This window comes from Colossoma macropomum, unplaced genomic scaffold, assembly GCF_904425465.1.
Source record: "Colossoma macropomum unplaced genomic scaffold, Colossoma_macropomum, whole genome shotgun sequence".
In the NCBI taxonomy this organism is placed as follows: domain Eukaryota; kingdom Metazoa; phylum Chordata; class Actinopteri; order Characiformes; family Serrasalmidae; genus Colossoma; species Colossoma macropomum.
This window is the reverse complement of record NW_023494786.1, coordinates 21,635,372-21,660,130: the sequence shown is the minus strand read 5'-3', so window position 1 is coordinate 21,660,130 and position 24,759 is coordinate 21,635,372. Positions and strand designations below refer to the sequence as shown.

The 24,759-nt window shown below is 38.0% G+C and overlaps 1 protein-coding gene across 1 annotated transcript; it reads right to left on the bottom strand.

Moving 5' to 3' along the window:
* Window positions 1-86: 86 nt before the first annotated feature.
* On the bottom strand, window positions 87-24,759 carry foxn1 (forkhead box N1). Its single transcript, XM_036563865.1, has 9 exons — window positions 23,913-24,759; window positions 14,370-14,489; window positions 12,684-13,022; window positions 11,404-11,502; window positions 10,743-10,870; window positions 8,729-8,825; window positions 4,879-5,086; window positions 2,451-2,888; window positions 87-1,476 (listed from the first exon to the last, which is right to left on the bottom strand). The coding sequence occupies exons 1-9, from the start codon at window positions 23,949-23,951 to the stop codon at window positions 1,211-1,213; spliced, it is 1,734 nt and encodes a 577-aa protein (XP_036419758.1). The 5' UTR covers window positions 23,952-24,759; the 3' UTR covers window positions 87-1,210.

Sequence of the window (24,759 nt, the reverse complement as noted above, 5' to 3'; positions counted from 1 at the left end):
TTAAATATATTCAAGATTTAAAAAATTTCTGGTGTTCATTTCCAGGTTTAAATGGGGAAAAAACAGATTCTTAATGTGGTCTCAGACTTTTGTTTGCCACTGTATGGATATAGTACTGTGCAAAAGTCAAAGAGGTACCAGTTATTAAGATTTCAAGAGATATTTTACTGTACTTCTGTTTTGGGGTCCAAAAGAATGAGCTCTCTATATGCACATTACAAGAAGCAGAAGTACCTTGCTGACGCAGGATGCAGAGTTTAACCCTCTGCCGTTAGACACTTTTTTACTTAACATATTCATGGTTTGATTGATTTTTGATTGCAAACTTGTGATTATTTATATTCATATAAAAACCTTTGTCTGAAGTATATTTTTAATAGCCGTGCTGGTCAAAACCATGTTAGAGAGATAACTATATTGAACATTATGTAGTCTATACATAATAGTGATTATTACATGTTTATCAATATTGTCAATTTCAGTCTACATTCTTGAAATAAATGTTTTTCCTTATAAATATGTTTTCTTGTACCCTGAAGAGTTGGAAATGATCAAAGAAAAGTGCAAGCACCAACAACGTTTAATTTACATTCAGCCCTAATATACATTTCCAAGGTGCGCCGATTAATTGCTGTGGATTAGCTTTTTAGTCATTGTACACATGTAATTCCCCTTTAAAAAAACTGGACCATTTCCTTCAGTGATATCCCAAGGGCATCTACCATCATAATATATCATGGGAACCCACAGACCACTTCAGTGTTGTTGACATAAGCTGTGTTGGTACATGTTGTGCCTCTTTGGCTGAATTGGCACTGATTCCATGTCAGAGAAGTGCTTTACTGCTCCCCTGTGGAGTAAAATGGTAGTTCTTTTCTTGCAGATTCCGAAGTCAGTGTTAGTAATTGGATGTAAACATCCTCTGATTGGGGCATCTAAACCTTATATGAGATTATGCAGCATTTTCAATGGCAGACTGAAGTAATGACACATAAAGCTTGTAAAAACATTGCATTGCCTAAGTCTAAAATTTTAAAAATGTGTAAAATTATCAAAAAAAAAAATCAAGGTTTTAAATCAAGCACCTTATTTCATCCAGTGTTTTACTAGTTCACATATGTTCATTAGGAATTTAGATACTAACTGTAGATCCAGGTTAGGAAGTTGAGCAGAGGATATGGTAGAGTCCTCTGATGAAAGTAGCACCTCTTCATAACAGTGGAATTGGAGTGTTTACTGAGGTGGAATGAAGGCCTGCCATGCTGTCTGCACTGCTGAAGCTGGATGTGTAGAGTCCAGTGGCCTGCAGCCGTGTTTCTGACCCAGTTGTGCTCACTTCACCACTGCCTGAGCCACAACTCTCAACACAATCCCCAGCCTGGTTGGGGCTGATCTGGCCAGGGGAGGTGGACGTGTCCATGACTACCAGAGAGTCCGGAGCCAAGCTGTCATTTCTCAGCTCCTCCCAGAGATGTCCTGCAGAGAGTCAGAGCAAACAGTGAGAAGACAAAACTGCACCGTAGGCTACAAACCCAATCAAAAGACGCTTTAATAGAAAGATACACAGATATAACGCCTGCCTGTTTGGAACAACCCTGACTTTTGACTAAATAATAAACACAAAATTGCAAAATTACCCTATACATGACTAAAAGCATCTGTCTGCATCTTATACAATACAAGGTAATGCACAGAGCAAGAAGACATTTAACTTATCCTTTAATTATGATTAAAATATTTATATGTATGCATGCCATCTGGCACTGTACACCTGTAATATGCCTCTGGCAAAAAAAATCATTGATAAATGATGAGGGCCTCACTCCTCTGTCCCCATCACTCTGTCTACAGGGACAACTTAACATAAATAAGAAAATCTGAAAATGTATTTAAAATAAGGAAGTCTATTTTTCATAGTACCAACCCTTCAACAATAAAATGTAACTGTATTGACTGTAGTTGAATGAAATATGTAAATATTACACATTGGAAAAGCTTATTTATTGATTAGCTTTCAGGGGGAAAATGATTCACGTCAATAAAAATTCGAAACAATAAAGTTGACTCAATCTGGATACATCTTCATGCCTTTAACCTCCTAACTTGCTGGTTTGGACCACACCTTCAAGATATAGTTATAGTATGAGAAGAGTTGTAGGAGGGCAGAGAACTCTGAAAACTTGGGTTGGAGTTCTAGGCAGCTTCTACTGTAGGCTAAAAGGCCAGACCCCCTTTGATGAACAGAGGAAGGACTGAGAGGATTAACAAGCTGGGAGAAGATGGGGATGGTGGGGTGTAAAAACTTTGTCACAGGAAACAGAAGGCAGAAATGGAGATTTACAGCATGTTAGATTGAAAGATAGTTCTCTCAAACCTCAGTTATTTCATAATTACATTTCTTTTGTATAAATAACTAAGCATAGCAAGACAGAAATTCTCTGTGTTCTCACCCTGGAGCTGCAGGTCTGTTAGACTGGGGTTGAGTGTGTCGATGTCATTGCTCAGTTCTCCATCCATCAGCAGCTCCTGCATGCTCCCTGCAGCACTGTGGCTGGCCTGCAGGGCAGAGCTGTAGCTGGGTGGGGTGTGGGCGGGTAAAGGAGAGTCCAGGCTGCCTGTTCTGGGGGGCAGCCTTGTGCTGGGCTGCTGAGTGATAGAGGGGTAGAAGGAGAAGGCTTGGGGGTTGGAGGGCAGGTAGGGGTGCTGCTGGGAGAGAGTTTGTGAAGGTAAACCATAGTGACTGTAGTGGGGTCGCCTAAGGGGGGTCCTGGAACTGTAGGAGGGTGGCATGCTGACTCTTGAGAACTGAGGGTATGTGTGGTTATTGAGGTGAGTAGAGAGAGACTTCAGTTTCTCTGGTCTTTCCCCAAGAAGGTGATCTAGCTCCTCTGTGAGAAAGAGAAGCAAACCATGATTCATTTTGACTCCCTAAAACATAATGACTCATCAGTGGGTTCAGATTTTTTTTCCTTACACACACACACACACACACACACACACACACACACACATATACATATATATATATATATATATATATATATATATATATATATATATATATATATACATATATATATATAGATAGATAGATAGATAGATAGATAGATAGATCATCCGACTAAATTTAATTTAAGATAAAGACAACATGAGTGAACACAAAATGCAGCTTTTAAATGGTCATTCCATTTATTGAAGATAAAGATTTATTCAAAACCTATGTCATCTATGTGAAAAAGTAACCCCCCCCCCAAAACTTATAACTAGTTATGCCGCAACAACTGTTGTGTAGTAACAACTGCAATCAAACATTTGCAATAACTTGCGATGAGTCTTTAACATTGCTGTGAAGTAATTTTGGCTCATTTTTCTTTGCAGAATTGTTTTAATTCAGCTACAGCATCTCAATGGGATTAAAGTCAGGACTTTGACTCGGCCACTCCAAAACCTTAAATTTGTTTCTTTTGAGCCATTCAGAGGTGGATTTGCGCATGTTCTTCAGATCATTGTGCTTGAGATTTAGGTCATGAACTACGGGTGGACATTCTCCTTCAGGATTTTCTGATAGAGAGCAGAATTCATGGTTCCATCAGTTATTACAGGTCATCCAGGTCCTGCTGAAGCAAAGCAGCTCCAGACCATCACACTACCACCACCATGTTTGACTGTTGGTATGATGTTCTTATGGTGGAATGTGGTGTTAGCCAAATGTAACGGGACCCATGTCTTCCAAAAAATTCCACCTTTGACTCATCAGTCCACAGAATATTATCCCAAACGTTTTGGGGGTCATCTAGATATGTCTTGGCAAATGTGAGATAAGCCTTTGTGTTCTTTTTGGTCGGCAGTGGTTTGTGCCTTTCAGCTCTCCCATGGATGCTATTTTTGCCCAGTGTCTTTCTTATTGTGAAAATACGTACATTGACCTTAACTGAGACCTCAGCAGATGAGGCCTGTAGTTCTTCAGATGTTCATCTGAGTTCTTTTGTTACCCCCTGAATGAATCATTGATGCGCTCCTGGTGAAATTCTGTGAGGCTGGCCACTCCTGGGAAGGTTCACCACTGTTCCAAGTTTTCTACATTTGTGGAAAATGGCTGCCACTGTGGTTTGCTGGAGTCCCAGAGCCTTAGAATGGTTTTGTAAATGGCTTTGTAACTCTTTCCAGGCATCATGTGCTGCTTTTTGAGACCTTTTAGCCTGCTTCACATTGCCAGACAGGTTCTATTCAAGTAATGCTTAGATTTAACAGACCTGGCAGTAATTATGCCTGGCTATGACTAGTCAAATTGAACCCAATAGTCATTTGAATTTGATTAACTGGTTGATTTAGTAACTGAGGGGCCAAGTATTTTTTTACACACGGCCAGGTATGGCTGAACAGCATTTTTTTCTCTGAGAAAGCTGTAATTTGACTTGATTTTTTTTATAGATCCTGTATTTCCTATTTCTAGTAAATGAATAAAATGAAAATAATCACATTTTAAATAATTTTACGTACAGTACACCACTTCTGTTTTGGAAGTTTGGAATCAATGTTTTCAAAAATGTTAAACCAATTTGGTTGCATAGAGATAAAGTAGAGAATCTACAAAAAAAATTAAATAGACAATTACAATGTAGACCTATCCAGGGTGTTTCCCGCCTTCCGCCTCAATGATCCAAGAGGATAAGTGACTTAGAAAATGTGTGTGTGTTTGTGTGTGTGTGTGAAATACAATGTGTTTATTATCATTTCATTTTTTGTTCCCAAAATACTTGAAAATATGTTGTATAACTAATTTGACAATGATTCCAAACTTTTCCAAACAGTACCGTACACTGATGCTCTAAGAGTAATTTCACTTCAGGTTATTCAGCAGTTCAGTTCTCTGCCCACCTGGTCTGGCCATGCTCCTGCGCACCGTCACTGGGTCTTTCCTCCTCCACTTATGCAGCTCCTCCTGCATTTTCTCCACCTTGGCAGGGTTGAGGGCCCACAGGCAGCCCTTACGAGAGGAGCTCCCATTCTTATTCTCCACTTTCTCAAAGCATTTGTTGAGGGAGAGGTTGTGGCGGACAGAGTTCTTCCAACCATCAGGTGCTGTCTGGTCAACCAGGAAGAAAAACTGAGACTAAGTAAAATATCCATATAGTAGAAAAATATACCACCACCTGTACGCAAATATTTCGGTTCGGATTTAACATGCAGCCTGTGCAAAAGTTATGGCACATGATATATTTTGTTTTATTATTTTCCAATATGTTAAACTCAGCAAATAAACAGAAGTTGTGCACTAAAATGTTTGGAACAATGCCATATTTAAAGAAAAGCTTTGTTCTCTGTAGAGGATGTATTAACTTGTTCACTTTTTTGACTGGAGGTGTATAATGTGTTCCATAGTTTGGGAGCCAAGACACTGAAGATCTGGGACAGCTCCATAGTGTGGGACAGCTAGACGACCTAGAGGACCTAAGTGTTGGGGCAGGGCAGGGTGCAGGAGATTGGATAAATTGGCTGGGGCTAGACAATGTAGAGTTTTATAAGTTAGAAGGAAGACTTTAAACTAGATATGAAGTGGGACAGGTAACTAGTGTAACTGACATAGGACTGAGGTTATTAAGCTGTTTTTTTTGAGTGGGAGTATTTTAGCAGCTAGGTTTTGTAAATACTGAAGAGGGCCGATAGTTTTGTAAGGGACATCAATGAGAAAGGAGTTGCAGTAGTCTAAGCAGGATGATATGAAAGCCTAGACCAGAGACTCGTCTGCATGCCACTGATCCTCCTCATGGTACTGCTGCTTGCACAGACTTGAACTATTTAATCATAGCCATTGCTTCTCCTGCTTTTCCCCTTTTCCGTATCTTATACTAATCTTCTGTTAGTGTTTTGCTATCCGGTGTTGACCAGAGGAGGATGGGTTCCCCTTTTGAGTCTTCCTCTCAAGGTTGCTTCCTCTTGCTCTTAGGGAGTTTTTCTATGCCACTGTCGCCATTGGCTTGCTCATGGGGGCTTGGACCCAGATTTTTCTGTAAAACTGCCCTTTGACAATGCCTGTTGTAAAAAGTGCTATATAAATAAACTTTGACTAGACTTGACCTGAGATTCAATGTCTTTCACAGAGAGCCAGGGCCGAAGACGAGCAATATTGTGGAGATTGAAAAAAAGCTGTTTTGACCAAAGCCCTAATATAAAGTTCAAAAGAAAGGACAGGATCAAATAGTACGCCTAGGTTATGGACTACATTTGAAGGTCTTACAGTCACACCATCCAAACTAAGTTGGAATTTGCAATAACAGATTTATGGCCAATGAGTAGAATTTCAGTTTTATCAGTGTTTAGTTTTAGCAAGTTACTCTGCATCAATTGTCTGAGGTCTTGAATACAAGATATTAGGGCATGGGGTGGCAGACTAGTGGTGGCAACAGTGAAAATGAAGTCCATGACAGTGGATAATCTGACTGAGGGGCACAATATAGATGATGAAGAGCAGAGGGCCAAGAACTGATCCCTGTGGGACACCTTGTGTAACAGCACTGATAGCAGAGTTACGCCTACTGAGGGCAACAAAGAGAAGTCTATTAGTGATATAGGATCTGAACCAGGTGAGGGCAGTGTCAGTAATGCCAATAGCTGAAATGCGGGAGATGAGTATGTCAAGATCAATGGTGTCAAATGCAGCACTTAGATCTAAGAGGGGCAGAATATTGATAGCACTGGAATCAGTAGACAGGAGGAGATCATTAAGAACTTGTAAAAGTGCTGTCTCAGTGCTATGCATTGTACAAAAGCCAGATTGGAAAGGTTTAAAAAGATCATTATTTATCAAAAAAAGACTGCAATTGAGATGCTACAACAATTTCTAACAGCTTGGCTAAAAAGGGCACATTAGAAATTGAGCAATAGTGTTCAAGGGAGGCTGTATCCAGGGTAGGTTTTTCAAATCGGAGTGATAGCAGAGGTTTTAAGGGCGGTAGGGACATAACCTGAAGCAAAAGATGTGTTAATGAAATGACAGACAGGGTCAGAGATGACTGAGAGACACTTTTTAAGAAGTGAGTGGGGGCAGGATCAAACCGACATGTAGACGCACTAGATTTGGAGATTAATTCAGAAATGAGAGTACGTTCAACAAGAGAAAAAAACAGACAGCTGAGTTAAGATGTCGCCACTGGCTTGCTCATGAGGGCTCGGACCCGGATTTTTCTGTAAAGCTGCTTTGTGACAACACCTGTTGTAAAAAGCGCTATATAAATAAACTTTGACTTGACTTCACTACTATGGACAGATGATGAGGAGGTTGAGAGGAACTGTTGGTAGATTTTACTAATTTTATGTGTGAAAATCTATGAAGGACTTGGTCTACAGTGCAGATAAGGGTGGGGGTGGTTTAATTAAGAAGTTTATTAATGGTAGAGAAAAGTATTTGAAAATACCAGCTGCATTTACATTGTGTGAGCATTTCATAATGAATGGATCAGTGGAAATACTCCAAAATTACTTCGATTTCAGAGACAGATGGCATGTATACATCCTCTTATCCAAATAATGTGTGCATTATTTTCAATATATGTGACGTTTTTCTCCTTCTTTTACGTTAGACCCACTGACAAGCAAAGACAAATGGCTAAGGTATTCAAAGATGGAATCTAGCTGCAGCATTTGAGTAGATTAACACTGAGGAATAGGTAACAGATTTATAGTAGTTAGGAAACAGAACAGCTCCCTAAAGAAGAGGACGGTGCAGATATGAAGTTCACAAGCAACATGAACATTTCTATTTTCATGAACATTTTACCTTCTTCTATACAGTGACTGAAATTGCAGTAGTTTCAGGGTAAATCAGGGTTCAGAGTGTCAAAACTGAAAATGATCCCAAGATGATCGTCGTCTTGTGCTGGCATAATATACAAGGAATTTCACCTTTGCTTTAATGAAGAAGTGCTCTGTTGCCTGGAGCTCTATTTGTGATAGATTCCTGGCAAGTGATCAGTAACATAATGAATGGCACTATCATTACCCAATTCAGCTGATCAGTTTAAGGGACGAGAGCACAAAGCTATAGATACAATATGTCTACTGTTATACTGTAAATAAGACATTGGATCTCATAGGAACAGGGTTCGACATGAGGATAGATTTCACACAACAGATTTATGTTGAATTTTGTAACCTAAATAAACCTGAAAATAAACAAAGCCACTCATTGTCTTACATGTACAACCACTACATGTACAACTTTTGGCATGTATTAACCTCAACCTTACCCATCCTACACCCTCATCACTTGTGCACGCTAAGATCCGCGTAACTCATTTGGCTCCGCACCAGTGTTTGTCTGGAAGCGAACCAAAATATTGCCACGTTGTAAATCCCTTTGCTGGTTAAGCCTACCTGGGAGCAGGACCAAGTCGGCAGATGAAGGCACAAAGATCAAGCTATAACGGGCATAGCCAGAAGGAAATCCAGCACAGAGCGCTATTTGTACTAGTGATTCCATGTCATTGATCATGAATAGGGCTTTGCCAGCATAATGCTCCTATGAACATGCAGTGGATACAAGAACCATCCGGTAGCACTTACTATATTTTTTTTCCTAAAGAAATTTTTCCATGTGGATTAGTTCAAACTTCTGCAAGATCACTAGTAAAGCACTTAGAACAGTAAAGACATATTCTTTATTTGGTGGGAACAAGTAGTGCACAGGAGTACCACAACACATAAAATAAAATGAGGCCTATTAGAGTACCTTGAAGTAGGGAAAATGTTCCGTCATGAAGCTGTAGATTTCACTCACTGGCAGACTGCCAGTCCTGCTGTTCCTCAGAGCCATGAAAATGAGAATGCTGCAGAAATACAAGGAAAGGAAAAACATTTATACTGCCAATTGATGATTGATTTATATTTAAAGTTGCTTTTTTTCATCATATAACATGCGGCAGTGAGATTTTACAAGCCACCAAAGCAAACATAAGGAATGTAATTCGCTGTCATAATTGACTAAATGTGTTGTATGCGCAACGGCATCCAGTGAGCTCTGTAAACCTTATGTGTTCTTTACACTACAAAGATCACTCTAGACCAGGGGTGCCCAAAAAAGTGCCAAAAAGACAAAACAGTACACAAATAAAGAAGGTAGGCGTTGATGGGGTTTTTATGTATTTTATAACATTAATATTTTGCTACTCAAAAACTTTAACAATACAGATTTTCATATGTTACATACAGTCATGAGCAAAAAAAGTCAGAGATCACTCTTCATTTATTTCATTTCCAGTCAAACGGCCAAGTGCAAGTTTATTTTTCAGGTCATTCTGAAGGCATTATATGTAAGATACACTGTAAAAAAATGTTAAAAAGTAAGTAACCAGTAAGTTCACTGAATGTTTCACATTCTGTTATTTGAAGTTCAATGAACTCAAAATTTGAAGAACTAGGTTACTTACTTTTTTGAAGTTAAACATTGAATCATTTTTACATTATATTCCACTTTGGGAAAACCCATGGAAAAATAAGTGAATAAAACTGGGATTCAAAAAATTTCTACAAGCTATAGAGAAAATGGGACTCCTAACAACCGTGCAAGACCTGGCAGACCACCAAAATTGTCACCAAGTCTCTCGAACGAAATGGAAGCTGTACTAAAGGCAAAACGTGGGCTCAATAAATACTCATTAAAATTTTAATATTATATTTAGTTGTTAAGGCTTCTGTTAAATATTCTTTCGTATATAACCTTTTTAACTTGTACTTAATGGTTGTTTTGACTGGAAATGAAGTAAATGAAAGGGGGGTCTCTGACTTTTGCACAGTACTGTATAGTATAAAAACATGTTTGGTCTCTCATTGGGTGAGGGAGTGGGTTTAAGGTAACTTTCAGGCCTGCCAAATCAAACATCTTCATGGGCCAACTTGGTCATAGGCCACACTGTGAGCAGCTCTTTGGATCTAGACTGAATGATTGCTTAAAAAAAGATATCCCCAAATTGCATGTGTTCCTTGTACTATAAAAAAAGTTTTTATTTAAAAACATGTTAACATTTTTGTAGTGTAATGTTTTATTATAAAAATGTAGTGTAAGTGTAATAAATGGAATTTGGGGAAATCATTTTTTGAAACAGTTTAGAATGATGATATAGGCTTAAGCAGATAAACTAAGTACAAAAATTCTTGACTAATTTCGCTGGTGATCAGAATTCAGTGGACAATGATGAACGTAAATATTTATTTTACAATTTACAATTAATATACATTTTACATTTAGATTGTATTCTAACTACAAAGTGTAGTTAAATTAACTTCATTTCTAATCCTAATCTCTAATACTTAAAAACCACAGTTTGCAGATTCAGTTTTCTGGCCTGGATATAATAGACAATAAATTAATAATAACTGTGATATATTTTACTTCTGAATTTAAAGATATTTATTCAGTAGTTGCTGTGGTACTGAGGTAAGAGGGCCTTGTTAGGACTGCTCTTACTCATTGACATCATGACTGTTATAGTCACAAGTGATTAAATTTAGTCCCAAATTATTAACAAATTCTATATTTAACAGCTTGAAATCACTACTAACTGAAACTATCTTCCACTGGGACAGTTAATGGAAATATCTGCACTACTAAGAAAAATTGAAGCTCTGATTGTATAAACTGAGAACATAGACAGTTCTTCACACACCTGCATGCCTCAGGGAATGATTCATTCAGGGCAGGTGTGTTGAAGCAGTGGGTGAAGAAGGCCAGAGGCAACTGAGCTTACCTATAGGAGTAGATGGGTTTGGGGTAGAGGGGCTGGACTGGACCCTCCTGACTGGTTTGTGAAGAGAAGTTTTGGTAAGAGAAGTGTGAATTGCCCACTAGTCCTCCAGATGAGTATTCGCCTGAAAACTGGAGAGAATCAAGAAAATCCCAAACATTATGAGGATCGGTTCTTGGTGGAATGATCTTTAGTTAATTACACTAGACTTTCAAAGCAAGTGATATATTGTAATTCCTGCGCATATCACTGAACCGAATCCTGTGATATTCGTGATAATCCCCAGAAGAAAACCGTACTTTTTTTTCCTAAGACACTGTACACTTGTTGAGCTGTCTTGTACTGGCCTTTGTAGTTTGACACTGTGAAGATGTAGGAGCATATCCTGCCAATGTTTTGATTGCAAGTATGAAACAGTTCCAAAATATCCCTATGTGTTATCATTAGAGGCATTTCTTCCTTGTTGACACATGTTAAGAGTTCAGCTGGGAGACTGATATTGACTTTACACAGTAAACAGAATGCACTATGAAAGCTGTGAATCAAAAAGGTGAGAACAGGCCAAATGTACTTGTAGAAAACAGAAAGGGTCTTTATGTGGTTGTAGTCTCTCTTATTGCATGAAACATACACACACACACACACACCCTTGCACCCAGTTTACCGGTTGTTGGAGGGTGCTGTATGTGCTGTGGGTAGATGATGAATAACTGGGTGGCTCCTCAGGCATGGTTTGCATGTCAGCAGGACTCTGTTCTGCCCCCTGCTCCAAATACAGACCAGATGAACAATAGCAAAAATATATCAGACTTCACTTACATTGATATTGCACTGTAGTGGTGAAACATCTGCAACCACATCTGTCTAATGTTCCTGTACTGTAGTACCTCTAGCTCCTAGCCACTAATGTGAAGCTGCAATAATGCACGAGAATCCTCATGAGTCTTTCTGGTCAGTCCTTTTTGTATAAGCTCAATGGACATTTTATTAGAAATGCCTACCCATTGGTGAGTTGCTAGTATACAGTCTGGGGCTATAGCCCCACCGTTGGTGCATAATTTGATAATTTGTGTTAGCCAGCCTCTAAAGTCTAGACCTTCACAAATTATCAGTGTCTGAAGACAGACCCACCTGTTTTTTTTGGGTGGTGGGCTACTTTCAACCCAGCACTGCCACTGGCATGTGTAAAAACCCCAGCTGTGCCTAATAACACTCATGCCAACTCCACACACGCTACCATGACCACCACCATATCACTGTCACTGCTGTGTTGAGAATTAGGACTACCCATGTAATAGCTGGTCAATAGTCATCCTGTGGTCAGAAACTGACCAGTGAAGAATGGGGTACAAAGTGCAAACACCTGGGGGGCATAACTAGGATCTTATGGGCCCCAGTGCAAAAAAAAAAAAATGGCCTCCCCCAATACAAATATTATTTTAAATTAAGAAAAAAATGTTATTTACTCACTGTTGTTATGCCTCAGACAACTTGATGCTCTCATGGAATGATTTAAGTATGCAGTATGTTCTTAAGAAAATTACTTTTTCTGTGAGTTATAGGCGTACAAGTGTGTGTGTGTATCTATATAAAGGGGCCCAATAAACAATTATGGGCCTGGTTGATGTGCTCCCCCTGTACAGTAGATATGATACTCACCTACATAGTAGACCTATAAGACAGGTGGGCCTCATAAAATGTTCAAGTACAAGGTTGGCATTTTTAATAAAATGGCCAGTGAGTGGAAGTAAAAATTATGTGTTTCTTATAAAGTGAATGGTGAGATGCTACACATTCCTATCTTACTCTTATTTTCTGACAAAGTTTTAATGTTCTCTACTAACCAAACCAAAGAACAATCATACTTAAAGTTCATACCTGTGTTTTTCTATGAAATCATGCAGAATAAAAATCTAGTCATTTTATCCCCAAGTTATCTCTTACCATAAACAAGGACGGCTGCACAGTGGTGCTGAAGGGAGTCCAGGCATTCTGCTCTTCTTCCTCCATGGTGCTGTTGAGGACTGGAGTGAGTGAATCAGGCAGTTGGCACTCTCTGAGACAGCAGTAGGCTGCTCCAGCTCCGGCAGCTGCTCCATCGCTGTACTGCCTGCTGTATGGGTGAAAGCGCTTGTCTTTGCCGGAGTCATGCTCCTGAACCAAAGAGCTCCCATCCACACTGTGTCTGCGGAAGCGCTCTGCAGCACCATTCTTTAGCATGTAGGGGATACTGTCTCTCTGAGAGCTGCTGACAGAGCCTTCTGCAATGCTGGGTTTTGGACACTAGAAATGGGAGAAAAAACAAAAATACCTCACATAATATAACACACAATATAACAAAGAATTATATTAAATACCATATTATTAAATCATATGTGTATTATAATAAGGACATGCTGATATAAGAATTGTATGACAGTTTTTTTCCCCAGCAGCAATAACAACGTTCAGCAAGGATTTCACTGTTAAAGGGCTGAATTCACCTTATGATGATGCTCTAAAATATACTGTTAAGTCATCAGTCCAAACAGTCCATATTTAAACAAACTAAGTTGCCATAAATGCTTTTTTGAGCTCATTGTTAAAACCAATGCATTTACATATAATCTGCCTAGGCTGCCTACAGCTGTTTAGCCTTGCCCACTCACACTGAAGTTATAAAGGGTGTTTCAGCCCAGACTGCTTTTTGAACCAGGCCAATCAGAACAAAGGTCATTTACATACATCACTCTTAAAGACAAATGAACAAAAACTGTATAAATTCTAAAGGCTAAAGAAGGGGTGCCCAATCCTGGTTTTGGAGGATCTACCATCCAGGAGAGCTAAGATCCATCACACCTGGCTCTATTATTCAGATGCCCCTGAAGGTCTTCATTACCTGGATCAGGTGTGATAGACTATAGTTGGAGCTAGATCAGGACCAGGACTGGGCACCCCTGACCTAGAGAAATGTTGGACAATGGTCATGTAAAAGGGAATTGTAACTGTTTTTGGTAAATAATCCCACACAAACTTTATGAGTGGCCCTCAGGGACAAATATAAAATACAAATGTGTGATATGGGCCCTTTACCTCTGAGGCCATCAAGAGCTGTCTCTGAAAATCCACATTTTTGCACTTTTTCTGTTTAGACGTGCCAGACAATATGCTTTAAATCACTGAAAAATGAAGAGCATCACCTGCTGCCCCTCATTTTACTCTAATAGATGGCATAATTTCATTTCAGACTGCTTCATGATCTAAACCGGAGGTGTTTTTTTTCCATTTCAAAAATGTAAAAGACATAGAAGGGCCCTTGATCTGATAAAGATTACATTAAAGCATTTGCCGTGAAATATCACCCCCTCGGGGCTGTCATTAATTAATATAAATGAAAGAAACTCTGATTAATGACAAGATAAAACTCAGGCATGTTGGCTCCAGGGCACTATGTCCTTGGATGGTGTATTTTGCTGAAGTTCATGTCCTGTTCAAACTGCAGAAGCAAAAGTATGTATGTGCTCATGTATGCAGCTGCCTGGCAGCAGTAGCTTATCTACAAGGCAGCAAGTACAAGAACTGAACTGAATTAAATATACATAAACTAAGTATTTGTGATGTAAAATGACTCAAGGTGAGAAAGAGTCACACCTGGGACAGTGGCATTTGCGGGCAGGAGGTCACCAGTAGGGCACCTTGTAAGCTCTTTGTTGGGCTGCCGCTGACTGCTGGTGGAAATGGCTCAGTAGACATCAGTCCCCAGTGCTGCTCCTGCAGAGTGACCACAAAGGAGGGGCCATTATCCTGGATGCATTTTTTTTAAACAGATGTGTGAGTAGATTGTCTGCATGGTGAAAGGCTTGTGTAAGGACCAATTACTAGACATGTTGTGGCTATAACTGAACAGTCAAAATGAAAAAAGAACATTTTAACTGCACTGCAAAAAAATGCAGCTTTTAAATTGAACAAAAAGCAAGTAATCTGGTTAACTTGAACTTTTGAGTTCACTGAACTTAAAATATTTACAGAGGAATAATTTATGTTATACATTTGTTAACGTATTATTTGAAGCTCAATGAAGTCAACATTTCAAGATACTTACTTTTTAAGTTTAAAAAGCTGCATGATTTTTTACAGTGGCTTGTGTTTATTTGGCTTTAGAATCTCAGATGAAGCTGCTTTAGCTGCAGTGCCTTTAAACACCAGGCTGAATGTAATAATGCAACATCACTGCTGGCACAGGTTCAGAAGTCTAATTAGTCATATGTCACAGCTTGTTAAAATAAAGGTGTAATTTATATAACATGAAATAACATGGTGTAATTTACACTCAGGCTGTATGCTGTATTCCAACTTACAAACCTCACAATCACATCATGTCACATCAAGTCTGTTATCAACATGTTGATCAATAAATCAGTGTTTTCAATAAAACACATTCTAACGATGAATTATTCTATTACTTTGAAACCTCAGAGGCAGAATGAACAGAGCTGTACATTTTAGGATGACAGAGAAAGCTATATTTAGCATTGAGAATGAACTTGAATTAATAAAAAATGAGCATGTAGAATGCATTGTATCAACAAAGTCATGATGAATTCTCAAGAAGGATATATTAATGAATATTATAGTAAGGATAGGTATTAACTATATTTACTCAGTCCCATGTACTTAAGTTCATTTTGATGGATTTGTACAAATGAAAATACTTTTACTTCTACTCAAGTATTAAAGTTAGTATAGTAATCAATTATCATATTTTACTCAGTTATGCTTCAGTCACCGCGACCCAGAAGGATAAACGGTTTAGATGATGTGTGTGTGTGTGTGTTTGTGCTTCAGTCATTAACATTTCATTACTACTGCTTTGCAATTGGTCACATCTCTCACTTTTAAGCTTTAGTGACAAAACTACACCAGAAAGAGAGGAATAGGGCAGAGGCACAAAATCATCTTTTGCTGATGAATGCTGGATGTACTCAGAAATTCTACTGCACAGTACTTCAAAGAGAATTACACCAATTTTTCAAACTTTCAAAATAGTTTAATCATTGGCATGTGATCATTCAGAGTAGTTTGATGTGAAATGGTGCATTGTAGAAAAATCTGGATTCCTTTACAGTGATGGTGATCAGGGTTACAGGGGTTATAATGTCTACAACACAAATATAGACATTTCATTTATTATCCAACATGACCAGTGAACCTACACAAGTTTTTATATGAAATGCTGGTAAAGGTAAAATAGTGGTAAATCTTTTAAAAAAGAAAGTTTTCTCTGGGCACTATTTTGCCTGCATATACCCCTCAGCCATGAATGTATTGAGTAATAATACTAATAATAATAAGTTTTAGGCAAAAACCTTATTGTAAAACTATCATAAAACAATGTCTCAGGCAACATATTCATAACCATTTTATGTGTAATAGTAGCTTTTAGAGGCTTTAAAGGCTTCAGATGTCTGATTCCTATGAATTCCGACTCTAGAACTGAGTGTTTCACATCAAACCTCTCCGAATGACTTTGTTCACATCTTTACTCTGATTGACTTTGTTCACATCTGCGTAAACCATTTAATTACACAGAAATTTGGACAAATTGGTGGAATTCCCCTTTCAGTAAATTTTGAGTTGCTATTGTTGTACTTTTTTTAGAAAGGCACTTTTATTTTATTTGAGCCATTATTTCACAGAAATAATGACACTCTTACTTCATTACGGGTTTAGATTGTTTCACCCACCTCCGGATGAAACATTACAGTAAACAGATCATTAGAAAATATTAATTATTAACCAAACCAAACCAGTAACCATTTAAAATACTGAATAAAATATTTACAAATGGTGTCTGTTTATATTGTGGAAATCTACACTGTATGCACTGAATCAGATAATACAAAATATTAATATGGCAAATGATTCCAAACATTTTATGTTTTCACTGCTGTCAGGTAACAGTTTATTAATAAATTGTCAGTTGCTTAACAGTAGTTAGACAATGTACAGAAGTGCTGCAAACATTCAAAATCTGTCCATATACAGATGCATTCAAATCCAAATGAGAAGCCACAAAGAAGGGGTATCGAATGCTCCCCTTGCATTATACTGTAAGTGTTCTGTCCCAGATGTGGACCTGTCTAGGCTGCTTTCTCAGCTGTTCTGCCCATGTGACCACTCCAGGGCACTTTCACAGGCTCATCGCTGTGGAACTTCTTGACAGTGATTGAAATTCTTTCCCAAGTGTACACGTAAGCACTTTCTACAGCAGTGAAGATGTCTCAAGCACTTTGAAAAAGGGGGAAATATATTTCTTATTTCAGACTCCTGATACCTGATCACACCTCACGTGGCCACAGGTGATTTACTGGAAAAGCGGCCTTCTCTCACTTACAGTCAACAGACTAGACTGTCTGAGACAAAAACTCATTAAAATCACCAACAAACCATGAAGCATTTGTCACACAAGAGCCAATATATTTGCAGCGTGGAAGTAAAGTGAAATGGAGATGGATGAGTTGGACTTCATGCGAAACACAGAGACAGTGTAACTGAGTATCAGAGAGGAAGTTGAGATGTCTTTATGCTTATCGGTGTGACCTAGGCCTGAGTGCAAAGAGAAAAAGGCTGAGCAGAGAAAATGGTCATCACGCCCGTACTACTTGAGATAAATGGCAATTCATCCAATAGGGATCACTTTAAATTCCTAATCTTTGATGAAATGGTGGATATTATCGCTGTCATATTAAAACTTCAGCTTTTTTTCTATTTTTATTTCTTTACATCATCTGATAACTCCCGATTACATTTACATTGTGTGAACATTTTGTGATGAATAGACTAATAGAAATAGCTCACATTATCAATGTTCTTCCTTTTGGAGTTACTACTTTTGTTAGGAAAGCAACCATATAATTTACATATTTTACATAACAGAAATTTATATTTATGCATATTCATACATTCTTATCCAGAGTGACTTACAAGTTGATTATGTTACAGAGGTAGACGAATGTTGCATTAGGAGTCTTGCCCATGGATTCTTATTGGTATAGCATGGTGTGCTTGCCCAGGTGGGGAATTTAGGCATGTATTTGGGCATATATGGACCCATATATAGACCATTTTTTACAGGGCTGTTTCCACATACTGACTTCTAAAGATGTGTTTTTGTATATTTTGTATATATTATACGATGGCCATATTCCAAGACACCTCACAAGTTTGCTTGGTTCATTTTCATCCATTTCTATGAATATTACCATGGGATACCACTACAGGATATCACCAAGGGATACAACTATGGGATACTGTGTTCAAGTCTCTTGCAGTCAGTCATAGACATGCTGATGTGATCTGAGGTAAAAACAGACACACGTGAATTGAAAACCTCTGTGAATGTTGATTCTGATAAATATTAATGTGATGTGCTAGTCTAGCATACTAGTTAGCACAATGTTAGCTAACCATGGGTAGACTTGCTCTCATCAGCTCTGTGAAATTAGTATCATTTCAGCAGCTAAGTAGGCTTTAGCAATTTTGTAAAACACAGACTGTGGCTTCAAAATAAGGCTAGAATATTCTGAAACATTTAGAAATAAGTGAGCTGTCACATCAGGATTTAAAAAGGGGTTTCTAAACAATAAAATGCTTAGGTGTAATAATTTATTTTGTCATTTTTATATTGTGTCTAACCAAAAAATAGATGGAAGTGAAAAGGAAGATCAGAGAAGTTGTTTATGTGAGCTCATGGATCTCTCATTCACTGTCACAGCAATGCAAACCCCAATGACACCAGTGTATACAGTAAAGTGTAAGCATAACAAATGAATAACTATTTTGTAATAGTTCAGTTGCAATATCTAAAACATCATTTATTTGTTGACCATGTCTTGTAGCCTGTTTTTCTTAGAACTGCACCACTAAGGAAATCTTACCCCAGTCTACCACATGGAGGGCAGCGGTAATATCCTCTATATACCAGCTGCAGAAATTGTGTATAATGGCTTGTTTTTACAGTAACATTTTTGCTCTGATAAAGAGTGACTTATAACTAAATTATGTACCAGAGGAAATGTGTTAGGAGTCTCTCCCAAGGATTCTTATTGGTATGGTGTGCTTGCAAGATAGGCAATCAAAACCCAGTCCGCCACGGTGGGTAGTGGTGTGTAAAAGTTTCCAATTCTGTACTGACATTAAAGGGCACATATCATGTAAAAACAAATTTCCCTTGATTTTTTTAAAGAGTTTAACATTCTATGCGCACATTGATAAAATTTCAAACTGAAAAAATTCACTTCCCAGCACATATAGTGCATATATGGAACCAGCCTGTAATGTCACAAAAAAAGCACACATTTACAAAATTTCTGCCTATGTAGCCTACAGCAGTTTAGCCCCACTCAAGTTGAGGTTTTAAGGAGTGTTTCAGCCCTGACTGCTTTCTGAATTATGCACAATACAGGGCAGCCAATCAGAACAGAGGTCATTTTCATATATCAGTCTTTAAGGTACAGTAATTCTATCTCAAGGATAAAGAGAGATTGGACTTTTTTGGTACATAAAATCACATAAATGTCATAAGTGAACCTCAGGGGAAAAAAAAATAGAAGAACACAGGGGCAAAGTATAAAAAGTGCTCTATAAAATTATTATTATTATTGTTATTATTATTATTAAGTATGCACTGTGTATTGTCCTTTCTTCTACAGAATAAAATAATTTTAAATAGTTTGATGTTTCACACAATACTACATTTCCTCTGCCACGTTTATGCTTGTATTTATCTCACTCTCTTGCTTGTGTCATGCATGTCATTGCAGTCACAGCCTTTTGACTCTGCCTCCCTACCCAAGTTTGATTGACATTTCAAATGGACTGCATGTCTCCCTTTAGCCTTTCATTCATCATGTCACTGGTGGGAGTTTTTTCATCTGCCCTCTCGGCACTTTGGCTGTAAGTCTTGCTCTTTAAAGGTTTCCTCTCAGGTGCAGTTAGTGGGAATAAATCTCAACAGCCTCAAACACTTACCACAAGAGCCACTCATCTCTTGCCAGCAAATTTGATGTCTTTTGTGGTCCGTCTGTCACTGCCTACCAGAGAAAATCACACTTTTTTCTGCTGTGCAAAAATGATGCGCAAAAAATCATTTTATGTGAGACGTGATGAAGGGTGTGCTTTGCTGAACTCTAGAGAAAATACACTTCTGAACCCTAATCATACAAAATGCATTAAAGCTGCATTGTAATTATTATTATCACTGTAAATGTATTTCTAACCCAGTACTGATTTTTTATATTTTTAGTATGGGCTAGAAACTAGCATACTATCATACAGTCTTGTAAAATCATATTATACTATACACTGACATGACAGGCTCCAAACTGGCCATTCATGATTTTCCAATGCCAAACATCTGTCACCAGTCACTCTGTGCCTGTGTCTATCATTCACCGTTAAACATGTTATTCACCGTTAAACATCTTGTAAACAGCAGATACCACAAGAATCTGGGAAAACAGGAAGCCAAGTCAATCAATATTCAGCAGATAAAAAGTGACTGATTCATGGTGTAAAAGTGCAAACAAAAAAACAAAAAGCCCTGGAAAAGTTTGTTGATGTGTTGAAGCAGGTTCACTGTTCTCCATCATGATGAATCATGAGATTTCCAAACATTCTCATTATTTGTTTATGGTTACACATGTGAAATGAAGGCCGTTTCTTTACGCAATTGTGTACTACACTGCAAAAAGATATGAGGACGTGTCCTAAAGGTGCTTTAAGCACATACACATCCATGTTCCTCTGCATTAAAGGATAGAGGAAGTGGAATATACATACAGAGATGTGGTCCCTAATTAGGGTCTTCTAAGGTCATCATATTACTCTTCACAGACCTTTTAAACAGCTGCTCTAAGCGCAGTGTTGCAACATCAGAATGACACACTCAGTGCTGTAGCTGTAGCTTAAATCACTACTACTACTACAACTCTATTGTAAATAACAAGTCGAAAAATAAAAATTCAGTACTAATTCAGTACTATATATATAAAATGTTGGGTTAACATGTTAATATTAGTTAATATTATTATCTGCCTCTACCAGGACTAGAAACACATAAAAGTTAGATTTAACTATTTAACTATTATGAAATAATAAATAAATAAAAAAAATTTATTCTAGTAATTGGTCATCAAATAGTACAACAATCTGTTTCTTATAATCTGCTACATGTAAACTTCTTTTCTGATGTTCAGAACTTTCAATTTTCAGTCTACCATGTTACTGATTTTTTAGAGTCAAAATCAATGTTTCTTCACAGAGTACTGAATTTTTTTGGAACATTACTTACTTCTAACTGCCTAAGCGTCTGCGTCAGGAGATTGTGAGTTTGAACTCTGGGAAATGCCACAACCTCCCAGAGAAGGAAATATGTCAAAATTCTACATTATTGCCTGGGTGCTGTTCTAAAAAATGTGAGAAAAAGTTTGATTGGATGAACTTTAGCCTTCAAGTTGAATTAACTGAAAAAAGCTGTGAAGGAAGCTGCCTTGAAATTGTAACAAAGCCATTTTAAACTTTAAACTTCTAAAACATCATAATATACTAAAATACTTTTTTGCATGATGAACATAAAAATACCAGAGACAGATGTTTAAAGTTTGAGATGGGGTCAGCTGTAAGCTGTAACACTGTATACTGTCAAGAAGATTTCTGCCACACTAAGTAAGCAACTTGTATGTACTATCAATGCGATTAAGGAAAGAGTACTCCTGCCCTGCGCAGATTAGTGTTTTCCTGCTCTAACACATCCAGTTCAGCTCAAGACGGGCACGGTGCTGATGAAGTCAGGTATGTTAGAGAAGTAAAATGTGCAGGACAGGGCAGTGCTTCAGCCGGAGACTGTAGACAAAGCAGTACATTTCAGATCTCAATGACTTACAGATGTACACAAAAGTTTAAACAACCCTGGTCAAATTACATTTTTGTTGGTTATTTAAAGTGAAAATAAGTTAACACATCCTCTACAGAGAGCAAATTTAAATATGGCATTTGTCTGGCATTTTTTCATAATTTAGTGTACAGTTTCTTTTTATCTGTTGCATTTAACATACACAGGCTACATTTCACCAGGGGTACCTTACAGTTGTACATCATTCTGATGTATTTGTTCACCAAAGTTGTAGGGTTTTAAACATGGTTACTTTGAGTTAAAAGAGCTCCATATAGTTAGGCTAATGGCAACATATTCCAAGAAGAACTGATTGACTGATCTGAGGGCTTATGCACCTCATGGTTGCGTGCATTATTTTGCCCTTAAACATGAGCAAATACGTGAATGTCTCAGAATGCCTCTAGATGAGCCAAAGAGAAGAAAGTATTAACCCCTTAAACTACTGGCTTATTATTCAGTAACAACTATGAATTATTTTATAATGAGCCTTCATTTCACTAGCTTGTTCTATTATAAAGGATGCCACTTTTGCACTCCTAGCAAAAAAGGGTTCTATATTGTACCAAAAAAAGGTTATTTGGTGTAACAATACTAGTTTTTAAGAACTATGCACAACTAGTTTTCCATCAAAGAGAGGAACTATTTAACCAGGCAAAGAATCATTTAAACATAGTGTGATTTACACACTCTTTTGAGTTATCACAATACATTTCTGTATAATAATTACAATAACAATATTAATAATAATGAACCTTGTGCTGCTTCATTTCCAAAGAGCCCCCTCTATCACATATTATGAGATATGCAGGATACAAAAATATGAAATGGACAAAATGCTATGGGAGAGCCAACCAAGATCCCAATGTGCTGCGCTGGCTTTGCACAGCCACGTAGAGAGGACCCATAATGTCTGTTTGCACCCAAACATGCTGTAACTTAAAAGTTCAATCTCTAGTCCTGCCTCGCTATTTCACAATAGCTATCAAGGCTGCAAATCACAATACTTATTGTGCCACCTTATACTGATCTCTTATTTAGGCACAAATCTCACAATTACTATTTAGGCACGAGCCTCTAAACTATTCCAGCATAAAATAACACATTTTAATGTTGGTGAAATCAGTACATATCATATAAAGCATATTTTTGCCCATTCCCAGCTTCTTCATATCCCAGGCATGACATAGTCACTGTCTTAAGAGTTATATGCAAATCACACTGGATCAATGATTTGACACGGTGCTGGAATGCAACTGTCTCTCTCCTGCACATGCATGCATGCACTTGTACACCTGCCTGTCACTCCTCAAATTGTAAACAGGGGCCTTGAATGAGTCACATATGTAAAGAATATTACATGCTATTAAAATCTGTGCAATACATGCAAGACGTGTGGAGCACAGGAGGGGCATAAAAAGCCAAAGTTCACTTCTGAGATTAATTGTGCCTGATAGACATTCTGCAAAGCGGCCATGTTCATTTTGCAGCATCGACAATCTATCGATACACAATAATGCTAAAACTAAGATGCGACAGCATGGTAGGATATACAGTAAGTAATGTGAAGTATAAATAAAACATTGTCATTATAACATTTCTGAAATACCAGAATGTTGTCATTAAAGCTATCAGCATCTTAGATCAATAAGTGCATGGTTGCTGTTGGAAATCCAGCATGTGGAGAGATTAGTTATGTTCTGCACAGCTGCTGCTTCCAATGTATCTGCACTTCTAATGCCCTTGGAAGCAGCATGAAGGTGCCCCCTTTAGGGCTTAGGATTTAACCCCTTAAACCACAAGGGCTTGCATATGGGCCTGTACTTCAATTTCTCACACTTATAACTATATATTACATGTTAGTGTCATAGTTACTCTATGGTAATTACATAGTTATAGTAGTATAATAGTAGTATAAGTCTAAAGATTATGAGGTTCAGTCTGAAAGAAGAATTGGCTAATGGAGCAAAACAGAATAACTACATTTATTTATTTATTTATTTATTTATTTATTTTTACATGGAGTAGGCTGCGGTATAGCTGTCATTTTGGGCTGACACTGGTAGCATATCATATAACAAGTTGGTACAAAATATATCAGAGAATTGTACATTTCTCAATACAACAGTAACATAATCTGATTGCATATTAGTCAATAAGCTAATGAATTATTGTCAATGCGTCTATGTGTTCAATAGTGCCCATGCATCTCTGAATCATTTACCATGACTGGTATGACTTACCTTATTTCCACCGAGCACCCTCCTCAAAGCTTCTTCCATTCAGACTTTCATACAAGTCATCCCATAATAAGCATATCATGCGCATACACACCCACAAACATGAACGCCCCCTTCATAAAGCTCCTTGCTCTTGCTCTCTCTCTTCGTCTCTCTCGTTCTTGTTCTCGTACTCTCTCACTGTGCTGATGAAGTTTCAGCTGAAAGAGTGTTAACAGATATCTCTCCCTCTGGCCCAGAGCCAACCTATAGGAGCCACAGAGCCATGGGAGAGGGACCTGCTGCAACAGGTTCTCCAGCACACACACACATATAAACACACACACATATTTGCTAAAGTCTCTGGAAGCCAGTCTCTCAGAGATAGTTTGTTTTTTAAATGAGATACCAGATACAGCCCTAATCACATCCCATTGCTATAGAGATCAGGCTCGCTGCCCAGTGTCAGCACCTGAGGTGGTGACCTAGCTGAAAACTTTCATTGCACCCTCCCTCTGCTGTCCTGCCTCTCTCCACACCCTCCTCCGCCACATCTCTCATTCTTCCTCTGCTTTCTCTGAGCTGCATTTCAGCACGAGGGTTTCACCCGTGTGGAAACAAGCCTGAAGGACACGTTGCTGTAGTGTTGTTCCTGGTGCCAGCACAGATACTGTGTCAAAGCATGCAGTTGCCAGCTTATAGTTACTGATACACTATACATATAAACATCCATCTTTGAATGAGCGAACCAATGCTGCAGGCCAAAACTATGGAAACAAGCAGTGATTTTAAAGCTTCAAAATTTTTTTACAATTAAGTCAGCTTGTCTACAACCAACACAACACAAGCTTATCGACATGGAGATTAACCA